The sequence below is a fragment of the Lemur catta genome, chromosome 26 (assembly GCF_020740605.2).
Source record: "Lemur catta isolate mLemCat1 chromosome 26, mLemCat1.pri, whole genome shotgun sequence".
NCBI lineage: Eukaryota > Metazoa > Chordata > Mammalia > Primates > Lemuridae > Lemur > Lemur catta.
In genome coordinates this window covers 4573263-4593829 of record NC_059153.1, presented here as the reverse complement: position 1 = coordinate 4593829, position 20567 = coordinate 4573263, and the positions used below count along the sequence as shown (strand labels likewise).

The following is a 20567-nucleotide window of genomic DNA, read 5'->3' as shown; positions in this document are numbered from 1 at the left end:
ACAGCATAACAGAATTTCAGTGCAAAAGACTTCTCAGGACAAAAGCACAATACATACAAATCATACTTATTTATTTTATGGGCTGTCGTAGGTCATTTATGGCAAGGATATATACCTGATTTTCTGTCTGTCATAAGTTTTTGCATATTCAAATTTTTCATTCACTGATTTATAGTAAGTATACTGAGTTACATAATTTTCAAGTAAGTGAATTATTTCCAATAAAGGCATACCATGAAGCAGATAACAATGTGATATCTTTTTATGTATTTTGGTAAAACTTCCTATGAGCAGATTCTTAATTCATTAAAAATTCCCTGCCAAGTTGTACTAATCATTGTAAGACATACCACTGACGTATTTTGTGCTTAACATTTTATTTATCGAAGCTGCTCATTCATGATTCATAGCATGATCCTTAAGTAGAACTGCTCATGCTGATGTCAGAATTCATGTCCTCCTGAACTATTGGAAATGATTCCTGTGCACATGAATTTACAGCTTCTTATTTTCCACAGGGGTCACGATGACTTCTTGTGATTTAAGGAGAAAAAAGGAAAATCTAGTATCTCCAGCATAGATCCAGGTGAGGAAAAAGAAACGAAACCTTTATGGAAAGCCAGTGCTGCTCACTGTTACTTTCTTAAAATACTCATTTCCTGCTATCGAGAATGAGAAACTATTTTAATCCATACCCTGGCTGTGAAGTCTACGGCAGCACCCCGGTTCAGAAGAAGAGTTGCCACATTGACGTTTCCGTAGTGTGCAGCTATGTGCAAAGGGGTAAAACCACTCTATGGAAAGCAGAGAAATGACAGTCAGTAAAACATTGCACCTTTGCATGCTGCAGTCACTGCATTCGTGAAGAAAGTTACATGGTAACTGTCTACCTCATTTATGAGCAATAATAAATGATTTAAGACCTTAAGACTGTTATAACGTGGTAAATAACTAAGTACAGAAGGAGGTAAATAAATATCCTGCATTTATTAACAACATTATTTTTAATTACCTTAACTATTCATCTATTTGTGAGATTTGTTGTTTATGCAAAACAGTATTTATTGAGTTGGGTTTAGCATATTAGAGAAAAACAGAATGTGATTAAACAACATAAAGGTTTCAGCCACAGGATTAACATAACGTTGAATAAAAAAATGTTATTGTCAGAGAAAGATTCAAAACCAGTGTATTTGTTTTGTTTTTGTACCTAAAAAACAGCATTGGTCAGCATTAATTTTTGGAACTATGGAAATATGTTTAAAACTTCTTACAAAGGATACAGAATTCATTCCACATCATTTACACTGTCGTGGTATTTCTATCTTCCTTTACAACTGTTTAGTCAGACTATGTTGTTATAATGACAAAAGAATTAAAAAGCAAAAATAAAACAATATTAAACAATATATTTGGCTTTAATATGAACATAAAATAAAGAAAAAAAGTACAGTTTAATCCAATTTTGAATGTTAAACCAAATTTTGTCAATAAAATAAAATGTAATTGAACCAACCAGTTTTAATCAATTCTATGGGCATTAGAGAACTATTTACTCTCAGAATGTTGAAAAAATAAGTCTGAAAATTTCAAAAGAAGAAAAGCATGTTTTCTTTTATTTCTTTTTCTGATGAAAATTTAGTAGGAAATTTTTGCAATTTTCACAATAGAAGCTTATTACTTCTTTTCTTATTAAAGTACACAAAGATCTATTATGTGATAATTTTTCTTATTCTCCATAATTTTCATTACTTAATAAAAGATTATGGGAAAAATAGAAACGGTTGATTGGCTATCACATCCTGCAGTTTTCAGGTTATTTTGCATTGCTCTCTTTTACTTGACATGAACGAAGATGTGCACTGTATTATTGTGGAGAGAGAATTTTCTACATCACAACCACTATTTTTCTATTGGCTTGATATGTAGGCTTTGATGACTTTATTTTTAAAATGCCCTAAGTGAGCATGCAGATACCCCAGGTAATAGAAATTTCTCTGTGCTATCAGCAACACTGACTGCAAATAATTTCTGACTTAGCAAAACACAAGGTAAGAATAGTAAATATCAATCCAAATCTCCCAACTGCGGTCAGGATATTTTTATTTTGCATCACGCCATGCCCAATATGCATGTCAAAATGAAGGGGAAAAAAAAAAATCAGCCTACGATCTGGCTGTTATTTTATCAAATGTCAAATTTTGATATTTTAGGAAATAATTGACTGAATTTTTTTTTTCATTTTTATCTTGATGTTTCCTGTCATCCAGACATATCCTGAATGTGTGTCTGTTAGTCCAGTTAAAATTTAATTTCAGAAAAACATATTGACTGTCGGTGAATCATTTTCAAATTATTGAAATATAATAACATTATTTTTCTCATTTGCAAAAATAAACTAATTTATTGTCTGACATAGCCTCATTGATCTTCCATGATGGTGCCCCGGGCTGTGAGTCTTGGATGACACCAGGCTGGCAGAAGCCCTCTCAGAGGAATTCCTCCCTGATTAGCATGGAGGTGGGAGGCAGAGTTCACCTTTCCACACGATTATAGGTCTTTCCTTCTTACTCTATTGTCTTCAAGGAAATATACAGAACTCAGTGCAAACCCACCCAAACTGCTGCTTTCACCAATGTTTAGAACCAATATTGCTTTCAAAAATGTACCTTAAATAATCATGAAAAAGCATCTAAACAATTAGATGCTGAAATCAGTAATTAAGATGACAATTGTATGGAACTGTATAGTTCCAGTCTTGAACAATTTCACCAAGCAGTTGGGCTTTTTGGGGTGGCGGGGTTGGGGGGAGTCTCCGACCTAGGTTCGGTGCACAGATATGGAAAAACAAAGGAAATGATACAAATAATTCGAGCATATTGATGTCTCGATGGGTAAATGTGTTAATAGACAAGATAATAGTTTTAGAAATACCATTATTCGCCGTAAATACTAAGTAAAAATGCCAGAGGTCCACAGCTCCCAAAATTCCCCAACCCAGTGATCAAATGAGATGTTAGTCTAAAGAAGCAACCTACCTAGCCACTCACCTTTGAGTACAGGTTAATTTTTATCACATACTCTCAATAATGTTTGTGTCACTGTCTCTCTGTAGAAATGGCCAAGGAGAGACTACTAAACACACACACACACACACACACACACACACACACACACACACCCCTTGCAGAGAGGCTTCTGAGCTTAATGTTTCTATTGATCGATGTGACTTATTTTGGTATGTGGAAAATATATGATCCCGTGACAAGTATTTTAAGACTTATAAGCAAAAGCAACTGCTTTGTCATGGTGTGCTCAATATCATTATTGATTATACACAATGTGGTAAAGGAAAAAAGCATACAGGAAAAAAAAAAAAGGGTGACTGCCATTAGATAAAAAGACAAAACATAGTGTCAGAGAAACCGTCCTAATTTTTACTTCCCTAAACTCTGACCTGAGAAATCTTATTAAGAAAATTATAATCTTCCTAACAAAATAAGATTATTATCTCTCCTTGTCAAAAAAGTTAATAGTAAAGCTCACTCCTTAAAATACACATCAGGGAAGAGTATTTCACGCTGTACTCTAATAAACTATTTACATAGTTTCACTGATAAAAAGAATGCTTCAACTATATGTGGCATTCAATTATTTTTGAATGATCAGTTTGCCTAAACCCTGGGGAAAGTTTCCAAATGAATTTCCCATTAATGGACCTTCTCATCATTAGTATGAATTAGTGAGCATCTATTCTAATTGGGCAAAAGCTAAAATAAAGAAAAGCAAAAGGTAGATTTTGGTATAACCACAATACTGTACCTCCGTAGTCCTATTCACCATCATCTGAAGCAGTGGTGTGTGAGAAAAAGAGGGAAGACATTACACAATGCAAAGTCAAGCCAACAATCAGCCCCCTGCAACGGGGCCTACGCGTACTTCCAACATGCCAAAATGCAACCGAGAAAAGAGGTCCCCAAACGCCACACGCTACAATGTTACCTTTGCAACTCTGTTTCTATTATTTATGACTGTAAGCAGAATCAGGAAGCAGAGTTCTAAAAAGCTGAACCTCTTTTAAAGAAAATTAGCTTACATTTAATTTTTTTTTCCTCTCTCTCTCTCTTTTTTTTTTTTTAACTGCACCCAATACAGAATCCCGTTCTCTCTGAAATACCTCTGAAAGTAATTTATCTCTTTTCGTGACCGGAAGCAATTTTGCATTATCACCGTGGCCTACTTCCGTCTCATCCCCCAGGAGGAACCCGGCAACCGGAAACGTCCGTCCCCCAAATGCGTCCGGCTCTTACCTTGGACTGGACGTCCGCGTTGTGATCGTTCTGGAGCAGCAGCGCCGCGGATTTGGTGTCGTCTTTCCTGGCTGCGATATGCAGGGCTGGCAGCCTCACTTTCCCTTTGGTGTCGTTCTCCAGGAGGATGGCCACCGCCTGGTTGTGTCCCTGCTGAAGCGCCACGGCCAGGGGAGTAAAGCCATCCTGGCAAAATAGGAGACGGAAACATCCTCCATTAACTTTTAGATGCCTAGGATTGAACTCCCAGTAAATTTTTAAATGCATGATGAAGATGAATAAGCAAAAGCATAAGATATTACTAGGAAGATCAGAAGCAGATTAGAATCAGTCCTTTGTCACACTGTGGATTAGTGTCATCAGACTGCTTTCCTGGTTTCTATTCTACACATTTTGAAACACACCTGCATTCCCTAACAAAGCATACTACAAACAGGAAGTGCTCAGATGTGTGTTTACGATGGGAAAATAAAAGGCAGAACCAACCCTAAGTAATGTCTGCTTATGTAAAACAGAAAAGTGGGAAGGGTAGAAAGAACAGAGACGAACTCTGTCTGGGAATTGAAGATATGGTAACCAAGACAGGGAAATAAAATATGTGACTGACTATGCAGGTTACTAAGTATCTCTGAATTGGTTAAGAGATACTAAATATCTCTGAATTGGGGAAGACGAAAACCACTGGGTAGGGAATGGTCTATTGCCAATTCAGTTTTGAAAGTTTCAGAAAGAATATGATCTAAAACTCTTTGGCAAATTAGGCTAATTCATTAATTTTGTACTTAGCTGAATGTTGTATTATTTAGATCATTTAGATATAAAATTACATGTGCTAGGTAATGTAAAAAAAATCAGCTTTTCAGTTCTAAACTTAAAAAGAGAAAGCTTAAAAAGTAACAGTGTAGATAACGCAAAGTTAGAGGAAACAAGGGTAGATAACGATGCTACAAAACTTGGAAAGATGTGTTTTCACTCAATTGTTGGAAAAGTGACAAATAAATAGAAAAAACAGAAATATTTTAGGCCCTCTTTGGGTACCAGAAAACCCTTAATCCACAAAAGTTTGAAAACAAGTTTCAAAGTTAGTTTTCATTTATATAAAGATGAGTGCAATAGTACATTCTAGAGACCATAGTTAAAGACCGCATTCTAGAGACCATAGTTAATTTACCACAATCTAACCACTCATATTTTTTCAATAATAATTTTTAAAAGGTAACTGCAGACTTTTGAGGAAAATAATTTTCCTCAGGTGTATCCTATATGTTGTACCACCAACAACAAAAATTGAATTTTTTTTCTTTTTAATAAGAATTGAATTTTAAACAGAACACATAACAGAATGGAAGAATAAAGCACATAATGTCTTAAGATGAAAAATAGTAGCCTGAATTTAGAACTCTGGCACAAATTAAATGCTCTGTGAATGAGAAAAGCAGACTCATTATCATATACATATTTAAATTTATTACCTCCTGCAACATTGTGATAGTTTATATTTAAAAAGTAGGAGCTTAATTTCTTTCTTAGAGATGAGGCATTTGCTTATAGAACAGAACCTCATTAAAAAGTTTATAGCTTTCAATTTTGAAAACATCTAGGAAGAAGGAAGAGAGTAGAGAAATACTGTATAAAAATGGTAATGGAGGGACAGAGAACTCTTCAGAAAATTAACTTTGGGTCTCCATTGCATGGATTTCATTATAATCTAGACTTCATGGGAGAAGCCTAAATATTTGGAAAGACTTGTTCAAGTACCTCAACTAACTCTATGAAAAGGAAACCAATATTACTGTTCAGTAGCTTCACTTTTTACCATTTATTTACCAGTGCTAATTGCTATAACCATAGGAAATTTTAAAAATTTAAATATTTCTTCTCAAACATGAATTTCATTGTCAAAGTAAATAATCTCATAATTATCTATTGTTAAAGTGGTCATAATGTCTTGATTAGTAATTAATTTTTGCAAATTAGGGCTGCCAACCCAGTTCAGAGTAAATACCTTCTTTGGGCACGTTCACACATGTGTACATGAGACTGTAGAAGGTATTTATCAAAATAACACAGAATATCGAGTGGCAATCAACCATCTAGCCATGTAAATACTTCTTTTTTTTTTTTTTTTTTTTAACAGAATGATACACTAAAAGGGAAGGGATAAAAGTTTGCCCACAGATGTGTTTCTTGGTAACTTCTAGAGCTGGTGGTAAGGATTTAATCAATTAAGTTTATAAATATATATATATGTTTATATATATATCTATCGCCAATCATGAAAAATTAATTTTAGTTATTTAAATGATGTTTTAAAATGAAACAAAGAACAGGTATCTTGCATTGTCTAAGCTAGGACCCAAAATCCCACATGATTAATGTGGAAAAGCCACATATCTGTGTAGAAATCAGAGAAGGTTTTAATTTTCTGAGGATCACAGTGTAAATGGCCTCTACAGATCCAATGTACATAGAAGGGTATTTCTGGAACCAGATGGAAATGCCGCAGAGGTCTAGACAGAAAGAGCCATGAGACAGCTGAGAAGGCCAGCAAGTTGAGTTTTCCTAAATCACACACTAGAAACATTAAATCCATTTGGTGAGTAGAAGAACTCTAGGATAAAGATTTCATCTGATGCATGATTATGCCTTAAAGGAAACGAAATAAAACAAATATAGGTTTCCTTATTTTCATATATTTTTCAGAGGTCTTGATGCAAAGATACAGTGTTGTATTGTTACCCGAGCTTTGCCTGAAGATATTCCTGTGCTACTCATGAAAAGAATGAGTGTCTCAGGAAAGAAAAGGCCCCAAAATCATAAAAATCACGTTACCCTTGTGGCAAGAGTGTAAAATCTGTATGTTCTGAACAGAGAACTTGAAATCATTTCATACTGGGCAGTTGTGTTTCCAGTTATAAGAAGGAGACGAGGTCTCATTAATCATAATTTCTTGGGATTTTTTTTTTTTTTAACTAGTGAAAATAAGCTGTCAGAAAGTTATTGCAATTGACTCCATAAAAGTGCTCTCCCAAAGGGACTGGAAAGGAATTTAATAGATTTGAATGACCTCTCTCTCCAGAGCAGCATAGAAGAGAGTTCATGTTTATTTTGCCTAAAGATGTAATTGCCCAGAATGGAGCCATCATTAGGCATTAAAAATTACCGAGATAGTTTCTGGGTTATAAGCATCCTCTCATCATCTTTCACTTCAGGTCAGGAACTTTAAGATTTTGTGATTTCTATTCAGTTGTTGCCACAATCAGTCACACAGCCATGTGTCATCATTGGTGCTTCAATATGAACAGCCTTTTTTAAGTGACATATTCCCCATGAAATCGTGCTAACATACATAATTATGAATTCTTTCTGATGGTTAAAAATTGTTCCTTGCATTGGATCTTAACAAAGCTAAAATATTGATGAAAAGAGATGGAGGGAATTTACTATAATCTAATTTTTGAATGGTAGAAAGTTCCCCAAAGGCTCAGAGTGTGGCAAATAAATCCATATTTGGATTTGCCATTAATAAATATGGAAGTATAATTTCATGTATGAATAAATTGACATGAATCCAAACTGAAGGCATAAGTTTGTGGAACTGTGTGCACAGCCTGGGTCACTTGTTCGTGGCATGGTAGTAAATTATATTAGTGACATGGACATTCCCGGCATATTTTAGACAAAGCAATGGCAAGCCACCATGGCTGGATATAAAGAGTATGGACGTTAAGATCAAAGCACTCGAGAGTTTAGGGCTGACAGTCTCACCTCTGTGGCAGTGCTCTGGTTTGCTCCATTTTCCAGCAAATATTTCACGACATCAATGTGGTTCTCTTGGGCAGCCATGTATAAAGGAGTGAAGCCATTCTGAGGACAAACAATAAAAAAAACACACATTTTCAACCATTTGTCAAAGTTCAAACCAGAGAAGAATACCACACAAGGCAAGAGCAAATACTGTGACATAAACCTTGGAAATGGTGAAGCTATATGACATTCCTTCACGCTGAAGAAATCACACACATATTTACTGTTATAAAACTAGACAAGATTGCAGTGAGCTAAGTTCCACACCCAGCTTCTAAAGGAGTAAAGAGAAAGCGACAGAGAAGAAATATTTCCTTCATTTCCCATCTTCATTTTAGTACCAGAGACTCACATTCCTCATCACCTAACACTGTGTTAAACTAAAAATATCTCCATTTCTTTAGTGTATTTGGTATCCCAATACTTATATAGTTCTATGATATATAGAATTCTCATAACATATAGCATCTATATAAAATAGTATCTGTATAATATATTCTATATTGATCAATTCATAAACTAGTTAAATAGACCATGATTATCTTGAATATACACAGTTCAGTATATTCAGTATATACCACCCTTAGTGTTATAAATTATTACTCATACCAGACTAGGCTAGGAGAGATGGCAGATTTGAAAATTAAAAAGTCTGGATTTCAATGCTCTGATTGAAGTAGTATGGTTTATATTGAACATCTTTGTATTACTTTTTAAAGGCCGTTTTGAAATTCTATCATTCGTTCTCACATTCATTTACTCAACTATTTACTAAAATTCAGCCCCTGGTAGCTGGGCCATCACTGAGATACAGTGATAAATAAAACAGACATACCAACCCTTATGGAGCACACATTGTGGTAATATAACATTATTATGTAGTTGTAGATTTTAAAAATCACCAATATTTTATGACATAAGTTTAAAACTAAATTTAAATTGGCAAATTTTCTTTTCATCAGATCCTCAGAAATATGTAAGTCCCCATTAAGGAAAAAAAAATGCAAAATTTTATTAAAAAGGAAACCCTGTGAAATAATTCATAAACTCACAAAACCTAACAATTCTCTCAAAACCTTGCCGAAGTCTTAACCATAGATGATTCCCTCAAACTTTCCATGCATGAATGAGAAGAAGTAAAAACATAGATGGGAGATCAGGAATTTTTAAAATAGAGGAGAAAAAGAGTTTTTAAAAATACTTTTTGAAATAAAAATTCCTCTGTATACATTGTATGGGAGTGGAAACATTACTCAAAATGGCCAAGATCCCAGCAAAATATAAATACAGAGTATACAAGTAGAACAAGTAAAGTAATTTTAAGTTAGATTACAAAAAAAAAAAAATCTGTGGGCTTCAAATGGTGGAGGAAAATTTAGAACTAAAAAAGAAATATTATAAGATGAATAAATTACCCATGTTGTAGGATTCGGGCAAAGCTTGCGAGCTGGAAAGCATATTTTTAAAGCCACAGCAAGCAGGTGAAATCTTGTGTATTTTAAGAACACTGAAGAGGTGGCGGAAGGATAGAATTAGAGACTCAAAGGAAGGGAAGAGCCAGTGAGGATGGTTAAAAACAATGAGTGGGTGTGGAATGGGGCTTGTTCATGGCAAGTAGAAGGCAGGAATGCAAATAAGAGAACTTTTAATAGAGTAAAACAATTTGCTAGCATGCTTTCCTCCAATATGATCGTGTAGACAGATCAAGAGAAAGAGAAATAGACATTGACCATCATCAGGGGAAGGAGATGTAGCATCCTCAGGCCCTGTCTAAGAAAGGTCCCTGCCTGGGTCTAGAGCCTTCGAGGGACCTCCTCTGACTGCACAGGGCAGGGCATCGTGAAGACCAAGGGGACATGCCCCCTGTGACCCCCGGGCTGCAGATTTTTGGGCTCCCACCAGGCACCTGGCTGCCCAGAATCGCTGAGTGTTTCCAGGTGTGGTTCTAACACCATTCACGCTGCTTCCCTGGGTTTCTTCTCTCCCGGGCCCAGTGGTACGCACACCCTTTGGTAGGCCCAGTAATGGCCCCCAGATACATCCGCATCCTAATCTCTGGAACCTAGAAATATTCTCTTACAAGGTGAAAGCAACTTTGTATGTGTGATTAAGTTAAAGAACTCCAGATGGGGAGATTATCTTGGACCATCCAAGCAGGCTTGATATAATCACAAGGGTCTCTGTAAGAGGGCGGCATGGGAGGATGAAAATGTATGTATTTTCTCCTTTTTGGTATAAAAAAAAGTCAAAGATATCCATAGCCCAGGCTGATACTTTGGGGAGTGCAATGAGTGCAGCGTTGTGTCAGTTGTCACAGTAGTTCCAGTGTGACTAACAGGTGCTTCTAGCAACGGGTTATTATTTTTGAACATTGTCCCTGTGTATTGGTCATTATTATTTGCCATTCATTGATCTTTACTCAACAAAAATGTGTTTGTTGACTTTTCATGGGCTGGGCATTGTGTTCAACTTCAGTTTTGCAGAGACAAAAGGCAAGGTTCCTGTTTTAAGAACTCGCAGTTCAGAGGGTGAGATGGACAAGTTAGCAAACTACTGCATTACCGTGCAGCGAACACATAGCAAGTCTGTCCGGAAAGTATCCAGCCACGTAATGTGAAAAATAGAGACATGTGGTATGTGTATACCATGGAGTATTATTCAGCTATAAGAAATAACGGTGATATAGAATCCCTTTTGTTCTCCTGGAGAGAGTTGGAAGCCATTCTATTAAGTGAAATATCCCAAGAATGGAAAAATACGCACCACATGTACTCACCAGCAAATTGGTTTCCCTGATTATCACCTAAGTGCACATTTGGGAATAACACCAATTGGGTATTGGGCAGATTTGGGGGTGGAGGGAGGGGATGGGTGTATACATACATGATGAGTGCGATTCACACTGTCTGGGGAATGGACATGCCTGAAGCTCTGACTCGGGGGGATGGGGGGGCATGGGCAGTATATATAACCTCAACTTTTGTACCCCCATAATAAGCTGAAATAAATAATAATAAAAAAAGAAAAATAGAGACATTTACGGAAGAAGATACAAGATACGAAAAACATCATACATGGGACAATGACAACTCAGTCCCCTTCAAAGGTGGCACCTTGGGACCTCACACAATTCTCCCAGGCGTCTCTTAACCCATGCCGCCCACGTTCAACATTCCTAGGTGTTCTGCCTGTTGCAGGCCTTCCAGAACGTGGGTCAATTCCAACAGATTCTCGACCATCTTTGAAGCGTTTGAGCCACATTTTTATGTGTGCTCCACTCATTGCATCGTCCCCGAAAGGCCTGTGAATCACCGGAATCGTTTCCGCGGAGGAAGGTTCAAGCTTAACGCAAAATCTGACGCACGTCCATTGCTCTACTGGCTTAGTCATTTGGAATGAGTTGGCCACACGGCTCACAGGCGCACTCAATGGCGTCTAGCGCCCCACTGACTAGTACCGTGACATCGTCGTTGTTCACACCTGCACATCCCAGTCCACTCTCCCTGGGTGCCAGGTTACATCCATGTCGCACAAACCGTTCTCCTTATATTAACAATGGCTGGATACTTTCCGGACAGACCTCATATATAGTTGTTTTTTTTTTTTAATTATGTGTTGGGTATAAAGAGAACATAGGTGAAGGACATAGAACTCAACTGGATAAGGAAATTATGTCTGAAGGAAGACACTGGAAGACACTGAAGTTAGACAGAGAAGCAGAAGAGATATTTCAAACAGAGGAAACATCGTAAGATGAGACAACACAAGACACGTGGGGACTGGCCAAGCATTCACGGTTGGTGTGGAGACGAGGCTGAAGATGGGGCAGGACCAGCCCCTGTCTGCCTTGCTAACGAGTCTGTATTTTGTCCCAAAAGCCTTGGGAGTATCTGTTTTTTAAACGGGTTTGACCTGGACACATTTGCATTTTAAAGATATTACTTTGCCAGCAATAGGGAGGATGACTTGAATAATGGCCAGATTACAGTCCAGAAGAGTGGAAAGAAGCTTTTTGTAATAATCCTGTTGAGAAGTAAGAATTATAAACATTAGTAAGATTTTAATATTTTAAAATATAAGAGCCCTGCCCGGCTAGCTCAGTCAGTAGAGCATGAGACTCTTAAAATGTAATTTAGTGTTTATGTATTTATAGTCTTCTTTGTGATTAGAAAGATTAGAAGTCTGCATTATTTATTAGTTATTGATAACAGTTTTCAGATTTATTAAACAGTTACAATGCTTTTTTTCCAATAGAAATCATGCTATATTGTAGAGAATTTGAACACTTAAAATATTACAAAATAAGTTTTCCGATTTACATTTGTAATATAGCTATGAACCAATAATCAGGATTTAGCCACCGGTGAGAATTTCTTTTGGCAATTGTATTATCTTGGCAAACTGAATGAGTGTGAACTAATATTTATTTATATATCTACCTATCAAATGTAGATTTATTGAAGTTTTGGGAACATCTTAAAAGCCAGTTTAAATTCATTGATATTTGTATGTCATTTCAAAGAAATTATGCAGAGATAAATGCTGTCAATCTGCAGAGTATTCAATATTTTAGACAAGGATCAAAACTCTAACTTACCAATTTAAAAAATCTTAATCTTTCAGCCTTAATTTTTCCAGCACTTATGACTTTATTCTTCTCTTACACCAGTGAAGATTCAACACTTGGATGACTTAAAAGATTGATCATATAAAGTTACTTTTAACGTAAGAGTTGATGTTACTATCCATTTTGAAGAGTCTTGTTGATAGCACCAGACTTGTTCCAAAGATTTTCACCTAGGCACTAGACTAGATGTTCTGAAAGTCATGAATATGAATATACTATTGTTCCTGCCCTCAAGAGCAGGAAATACAACAATTCACAGAATGCACCTTTATAGAATCATCTATAGCTCGAGACATACCATAATTGCCAAAAAAGAGGCACGAATAAAAATGTTGTCAGAGCACTAAAGACTGAGTAATTAATAGCATGAGGAAGATATACTCTGGCCCAAGAACAGACCTGAGAGGAAATTAGGTCTTAATGAAATCAAGATGGCAGAACTAGAAGAACATTTTGTTCTTCACTGTTCTCTTCTCTTCCTGTTCCATTTTCTCTGTCCCTCAAGAGACGTGGTATTTGCAGGGGAAGCATGAGTGTCTTTGCAGACACGTATTTCACTTGGTGAATTCTGTTCTCTAAACCTGATGATGAGATGAGTCTAGTGAACAGTAAAAGAACAGTAAGAGAAATTACCAAACATGGGTAAAAGCCAATGCAAGAAGGCATGTCGAACGAATTCTTACAGGTCTTAAAATAAAATTTAAAAAAATCAAAGATCTCTTGGCCAGATGGTGACACATACAACTACAATTCATTATAATATATTACCACCCCGCTAAAAATATACCTTAGGTAATTCCATAGATCCAGCATAAACTAAATCACATCCTCTGAAATATACCAAGAGAGTGGAAGCTGATTACGGAGACTCCAAATGGTGTATACATTAATATCTATGTAAACTACGTATTGTTATTTTATTTGTTCTTATTTGCAGTCTTCTGTTGCTAAGCTTATTAAATATATTGCAATGATTAAAAGAAACTGCCCTATTTTCCTCCATGAAAATGTTACAGCTGAAAGGAAATTCATCATTTTACAGGTGAGGAATTTTTAACCCAGAGATTGAGTGACCAGTGGCCTGGTGGACCGCCCAGCTGCAGAGCTTAAGGAGAGAAGAGGAAGTGAATGGGTACGGCAGGTGCAGAGATGCTTGGAAACTCTTGCCCTACTCATCTTTCAAGCCTCCACACCAGTGGTTACTCTCTCTGAGAGGCCTTACTCAGTGCTTATAAAAATGCTCAGCACATAGTAGGTGTTTGATAACTCTTTGTTAAATGGATGAACTAATGCAACAGAACATAATTCGAACTCCTTTTTATGCCTGTGGTGATTTTAACAGATGTCTGCAAATTCTTTGACACTCCTTGCTTCAAAAAGTGGTGCTTCATTCCCCTCATCTTGAACGTAGGACAGTCTGGTAGCAGTTTGCTTCTAATGCATCGTTTCCGGTGGAATTGGTGGTGTGAGACTTCCAAGGTGAGGTTTAGAAGTCATTGCCCTTCTGCCTTCCTGTCTTTTGGGTCACCTGCCCTGGAGGAAGGAGTGTCGTGATGACACACAGCTATGGACCCACATAAGAAAGAACTGAGCCCTCCCACCGACAACTAGCACCAACTTGTCAACCTTGTGAAAAAAAAATCACTTTCACAGAGAATCCTCCAACCCCAGAAAAGCCTTCCCAGGACTTTAGCTCTGATTAACATCTTCATTACAGCCTCGGGAGACTCTGAGCCACCACCTCACAGTTAAGCCACCACTGAATTCCTGGTTCACAGAAACCATGATGATACTAAATGTTTATTGCTGTTTTAAGCCACTAAGCTTGGGGACAATTTCTAATGCAGCAACAGCTAACCACTATAATGTCCAATCAGGTCCTATATAATCTGACGCTCAACTACTTTGCCAACTATAATTCTCACAACTCTTACCCTATCCTGCTTCAATTCTTTTTAGGAAGGAAATTCATATCCTGGGCAGTTATTTTCATATTTTGCAGTAATATAACTCTTCTGATGCTATCTAACCTGGAAACCCTAACAATAAAAGATTAAACATGACTGCACCTTTGAAGTTGACTGGGATAACTTTTCAGCAATGTCTTCCCCTTCACCAAACTACCTGGACAATGTTTTTTAAACTGTATTGTGTTCCAAGGAAGTACAGTAAGGATCCTTCTCGTAGAATGTTGAGTTTTAAGAGCTATCGGTGTTTGAAAACATCATGATAAAGCAGCCATTGCCATGTGTTATCCTTCTTTATAGTGTTTCACAATCAGAAAAGATTAGGTTGGCCGGGCACGGTGGCTCACGCCTGTAATCCTAGCACTCTGGGAGGCCAAGGCGGGAGGATCGCTCAAGGTCAGGAGTTCGAGACCAGCCTGAGCAAGAGCGAGACCCCATCTCTACCAAAAAATAGAAAGAAATTATCTGGCCAACTAAAAATATATATAGAAAAAAATTAGCCGGGCATGGTCATGCATGCCTGTAGTCCCAGCTACTCGGGAGGCTGAGGCAGGAGGATCGCTTGAGCCCAGGAGTCTGAGGTTGCTGTGAGCTAGGCTGATGCCATGGCAGTCTAGCCTGGGCAACAAAGCAAGACTCTGTCTCAAAAAAAAAAAAAAGAAAGAAAGAAAGAAAAGATTAGGTCTTTGCATTAAGAAGAAATGGATGCATTAGCTAACTTGTGCCTATTTGCCTAGATGAAGCAATCTACAGTCTAAAGAAGTTTGAAAACTACAGCTCTACATGTTAATAATACCCTTCAATCTACATGTTATTCTCAGTTTTCTGAGAGTGTGACATCTACTCTCTGTATCTACTGGAAAACATAGTCCATAAATCACACAACCAACTCCAACTATAGGAAGTGGGAATGGTTAGAGACAGAGCTGGGTTTGAACTTAGTAAAAGGAGAATTCCCCTTTGGAAGAAGCCTCTTGTCTTTTGCAGTGCAAGTCAATGTCAAGATTTAAGTTGTTTCACAGAATAGAATTCTCCGGCAGCCTGAACCATAACATGCTGGGAGGCTTTTCATCAGACCACACTGGTTGCGAAATACTACTCTAGTTCCCGTCCCAGATACTATGCATCATCTTCCTCCTTTGAATTAGCATCATGAGAGATAAGGTTGGGAAGCATCCCAAATTTATCACCAAGCTTTAAGGTCAGGATGATTCAAATGATGTCCCTAAATATATCGTCAAAGCACAGCTGCAAAGGATGTAAAAAAAAAAAAACCAATGGTACTAATCGTAGTCACAAAAATAAGGATTGCTTTGTGTACTCTGGGGGTACACTTAAGGCCAAAGAACAAAAGACACACGATTAGATGCTTATTTGGTAGTTAAGAAGGCATTTGATTAATTAAAATGTCATATACATTTTCTCATGTAATCTGAACTTTCTGGTTTTTAGTCTGGGTTAGGATATTATGCATTATTTTAACCACCTTCCTCTTTCCAAAGTTCATCTTTAAAAGATTATAGCTAAACTATCAAATGACCTTAAAATGATTAATGTCCTGAATCTTTCCAGGGAGGTTAAATTTTATGAGGGGTTTACTGTGTCATCTTGTTTCATCCCCACAACTATACTCTTAGGCACCTGTTAGGGACAAGACGGGGGCTCATGTCATTCATCCAAGGACACATCAGCTAAGATCCGAACCCTAGAGGGCGCCCAACTCAGCGTCCTTCCATCCCCTTCTGCCATCCTCTCCAACCAGGATCGAACTGCCTTAGACAACACCTGTACTCTTACCTAGTAGTTGCACAATTAACCTCCTTCTATCTTTTCCTAAGACATTCACAAGTGATGAGCCAGAAAGCTCTGCCTTTTGCCGCGACCTGCTTGATGAAGAATGTCCAACTATTTTCCTTAGGCATAAGAATTCTTCCAGTTTTTATTTTCAATGGGTAAGAAATTTGGGTGGTGTTAGTGAGGAGAGAGAAGGCTAAACATTTTATATTTGTTATTTAACCCTAACAGTCCAGGGCAATACTTCATCTTTATATGACTCAAGGAAATTCATAGTCACAAGGATTAAGAAGCATGCCTACAGTTTCACAGTACTTAAAACGCAGAGCTGGGATTTGAACCCACATATAACTAATTCTAAAGTCCATGCTCTTTTGACTACACCATTCTGCCATGTGCTTTAAAAGCAAATTCCACAGGTGATATTATATCATGTCTGGGTATTGAGTTTTGCAGGCAGTGGGCTCTTAGTAAATTAGCGAATGCAAAAAATATTTTAATGGTTGATTTTTAGATATTTTCAGATTGTCTATTTAAATAATCATATCTTCTGTATACAGCATTTTATCTTTTTCTTTTCCATTTATATTCTTTTTGTCTTTTCATTGTATTGGCTGGGCCTTTACAATTTGAATAGTATCACTAAGAAAAATCCTTTTCTTGTTACTGGCTTTAACGAGAATACTGATGTTTGCAGTAGTTTTTGGAATATTTCCTCTGGAAGCACCCTGATATTCCTAGTAGGGTAATTTTAAAGAATTATTAAAATTTAAATTAAATCTATTCATCTATTTAACCTGGGTTTAATAAAAAAAAAACTTTAAAATTCTCCAACTAGGAATATCAATCTGCTTCCAGAGGAAATATTCTAGATGAAAATTAAAATTTAATTTAAATGAAATCTCTGGAATTTATTTATATATTTAAATATATCATTTAAATATTAAAATATAGGATCAAAAACCTGTATTACACGGGAAAACTACACTGACCACAGAAGTACCACCAATTAGTCCTTCTCAAGACTTATTTTTAAGGCAGCTGCCCAGATAGTATCTGCCCAAATAGCAGGTATTACATGGAACTTTATATTTAAAGAAAACTAACGCATATAGATCAAGAACATTGGACATCTTTTAAATAGCAATTTAAAGTTGTTTCTTCACATCTCCAAACTTGTAACTTTAGCCTTGCTGAAACCATGTTCTAACTAAGGTATACTAAAACTACGTTACAGATGTTTCAAAAATCATTTTACTATTGCATGATAAGCAAATGTAAACACAACACCTTTGAGGTTTATGATGTTCTCTTTAGAATTTTCCACATTTGGAATTACTCTCTGAAAGTGATTTTTCAAAAATAATATTTGGTGAAACCACATTTTTTTTTAAGTTGGACTTCAATCTTTGCTATCCAAAACATCTCAGATGAGAATGCTCGTTCTGTTTTGCATTAGTCTGTAGCTGCAAGTGTCTCTAGGAGATCAGTAGACTATAAATGTGCTGACTATTAAGTTATTTAAAGATCTATAGATATCTGTGTTTAGGCTAATGCAATTTTGTGTACTCAGATTGACAGTATTCTAAGGAGGTTGTGAAACAAGCCAGTCACACGACCTGACTTTGTGACGTTCTTCATTGTGCCCAGAATAGGCAGCAGTGGGCGTGTAGAGTGGCCGGGCTAGATGTGCTTCTGCTGAATTTGGTAGTTGAGCTCTTACAATTGCCAGGCATTATTCTAAGTGCTGCACATGGATTAATCTCAGAGCAACTCTTTGCTGCAGGTACTATTGTTATGATTCCCCTATCACAGATGAGAACACTGAGGCACAGTGTCAGGATTTGACCTCTGTCTGGGATTTGACCACCTTGGCCTCCAAGTTTGTGTCCTTACTTATTTCATTCCGCTGCCAACCTCAGGCCGTGTCAAATGGGATCAATGGCGATTTTCAAGTCTTAAAAACGCCTTTTCTCTTTCATGGCTTTAACAGTAGAAAGGAGAAGAAATAACCAGGGACTTCCAATTATTATACATAGATTAAGTAGTTAGCAGTATAACGTATTTGCATACAAATTTATCTTTACCGTATTCAGTGAATTATATCTCCTCAATTAAGAAAGAAAATGCGTACTAAAGATATGGGTGAGAATAACACTTGAAAAAGAATGATTAGGAATTTCACCAAACATGAAAACTTTGAAAACATTAAGACATAATATAGATTCTAATTTTGATCTTTCTAGAGTTATCATGTAATTAATCAATGTTTCGGGTATAAACAAAATCACTTGGGGTCCATGTGTAGTTATGTAAACTATTAGTTTCCTCTCAATAAAACAAAAGAAAGCAATGATTGCTTTCTATGCAGATTATGTGCTGAGCAGTAACGACACATTGTCAATAAATTCACTTGTGCTTTTCAAGGTTTTAGATATACCTACCTGAAAAATTCCAGTAAGGAAGGATAAAAATATAATCGCTTATAAAGCATCGCAATAAAGAGAATTTAACAGCATAGAAAGGAACTAAAAAAATTGACCACTTCTAAGGAAGGCCATGCTAGTTGGCAGTTGGAAAGGAAGAATTATACTTTTTGCTCGACATACTGTTGCATTGTTTCAATTGTTTTAAATAAGAATATATTCATGTTCTATTTGTTAAGTTAAGACAGAGAGATAGATGGATAAATAGGTAGCTAGATAGGCAGACAGGCAGACAGACAGACAGACAGACAAATACTCAAAACATACAGAGTATTTAACCAGATGTCAGAAGACGGGTCACCAACATGACTTTGGGCAAGACACTTGACCCTGCGGACTTCAAATTCCTATAATAAGTGCTACGGACACGTTGTCTCTAACACCCCCTTCCAGTTCTAAACTAAAACAATTTAATTTAATTTAATGAAGGGCATAACATATGGAGAATCTAAAGGGCTCACATTCCCAAAATGAAGTAAAATATTTAAGAGTTCATCCATTGGAGACTTATTTTCCAAATAGTTAAAAACACCGTCTATATCCTAATGCCTCTACAGGTTTTTTTGTTGTTGCTGTTAAAACACAAAGCACAATGCTAAATTAGAAGGTTGAAATTTTTTTTAAATGACTACAGAAAATAGGAAGAACATCAAAATGTCTATCTAGGATGATATCGTGTGTGAAATCTTGCTCCAAAATGCAAGCGGATGGATTAGTAATCAACGGGACATTATAAGAAAGAAGGAAAAGAACAACTACCTCTGAAGTCTTTGCAGCTGGTCCAGTTATCAAATGTAAGTGTGTTATGAACAAGAACATTGAACAAATCCGTAACCCTTGGGATGTTGATTATTAGCTCAATACATTGCATTCACATTGATGCAAGAATCTTTCGCTAGTTAAACATGTGAAGCTGCAAATCTCTGATCTGTCTAAAGGGTCTTGATACAGTTAAATAGTTTTGGGTTCACTCTTGGTCTCTTTTCCATCAGTTAAGCTCACGTTTGGGGTGTAGGGTAACCAAAGCATATAACTCCCAGGGTGTAGCAGATTTCCCACCAGAACGCTAAGCTTTCAAAAATTTTTAAAATTTAAGCAGAGAAAATACTTCTATAGAGCCACATGGAACTTGCATGAATAATTCATATTCCACAGATGTTGTTGATACTGTGGAAAAAAAAAATCACTTCATATTCTTTTAAAAAATACATAAAGGGCCGGGCGAGGTGGCTCATGCCTGTAATCCTAGCACTCTGGGAGGCCGAGGTGGGAGGATCGCTTGAGGTCAGGAGTTCGAGACCAGCCTGAGCAAGAGCGAGACCCCATCTCTACTAAAAATAGAAAGAAATTATCTGGCCAACTAAAAAATATATATAGAAAAAATTAGCCGGGCATGGTGGCGCATGCCTGTAGTCCCAGCTACTTGGGAGGCTGAGGCAGGAGGATCACTTAAGCCCAGGAGTCTGAGGTTGCTGTGAGTGAGGCTGATGCCACGGCACTCACTCTAGCCCGGGCAACACAGCGAGACTCTGTCTCCAAAAAAAAAAAAAAGAAAGAAAAAAAAAATACATAAAGA

At 36.8% G+C, this 20567-nt stretch overlaps 1 protein-coding gene across 4 annotated transcripts in view; it reads right to left on the bottom strand.

The window, feature by feature from the left end:
* Nucleotides 1–20567, bottom strand: part of ANK2 (ankyrin 2) — a 396857-nt gene that overhangs the window by 124842 nt on the left and 251448 nt on the right. For 2 of the 4 annotated variants that reach the window (XM_045537499.1, XM_045537497.1), the window contains exons 5-8: nt 8079–8177; nt 4311–4496; nt 3823–3846; nt 696–794 (exon numbers count right to left, since the gene is read on the bottom strand). In XM_045537499.1, the coding sequence (XP_045393455.1) occupies nt 696–794; nt 3823–3846; nt 4311–4496; nt 8079–8177 (408 nt within the window). The remainder of the gene's footprint in view (nt 1–695; nt 795–3822; nt 3847–4310; nt 4497–8078; nt 8178–20567) is intronic. The other 2 variants (XM_045537500.1, XM_045537498.1) reach the window with 1 other exon arrangement.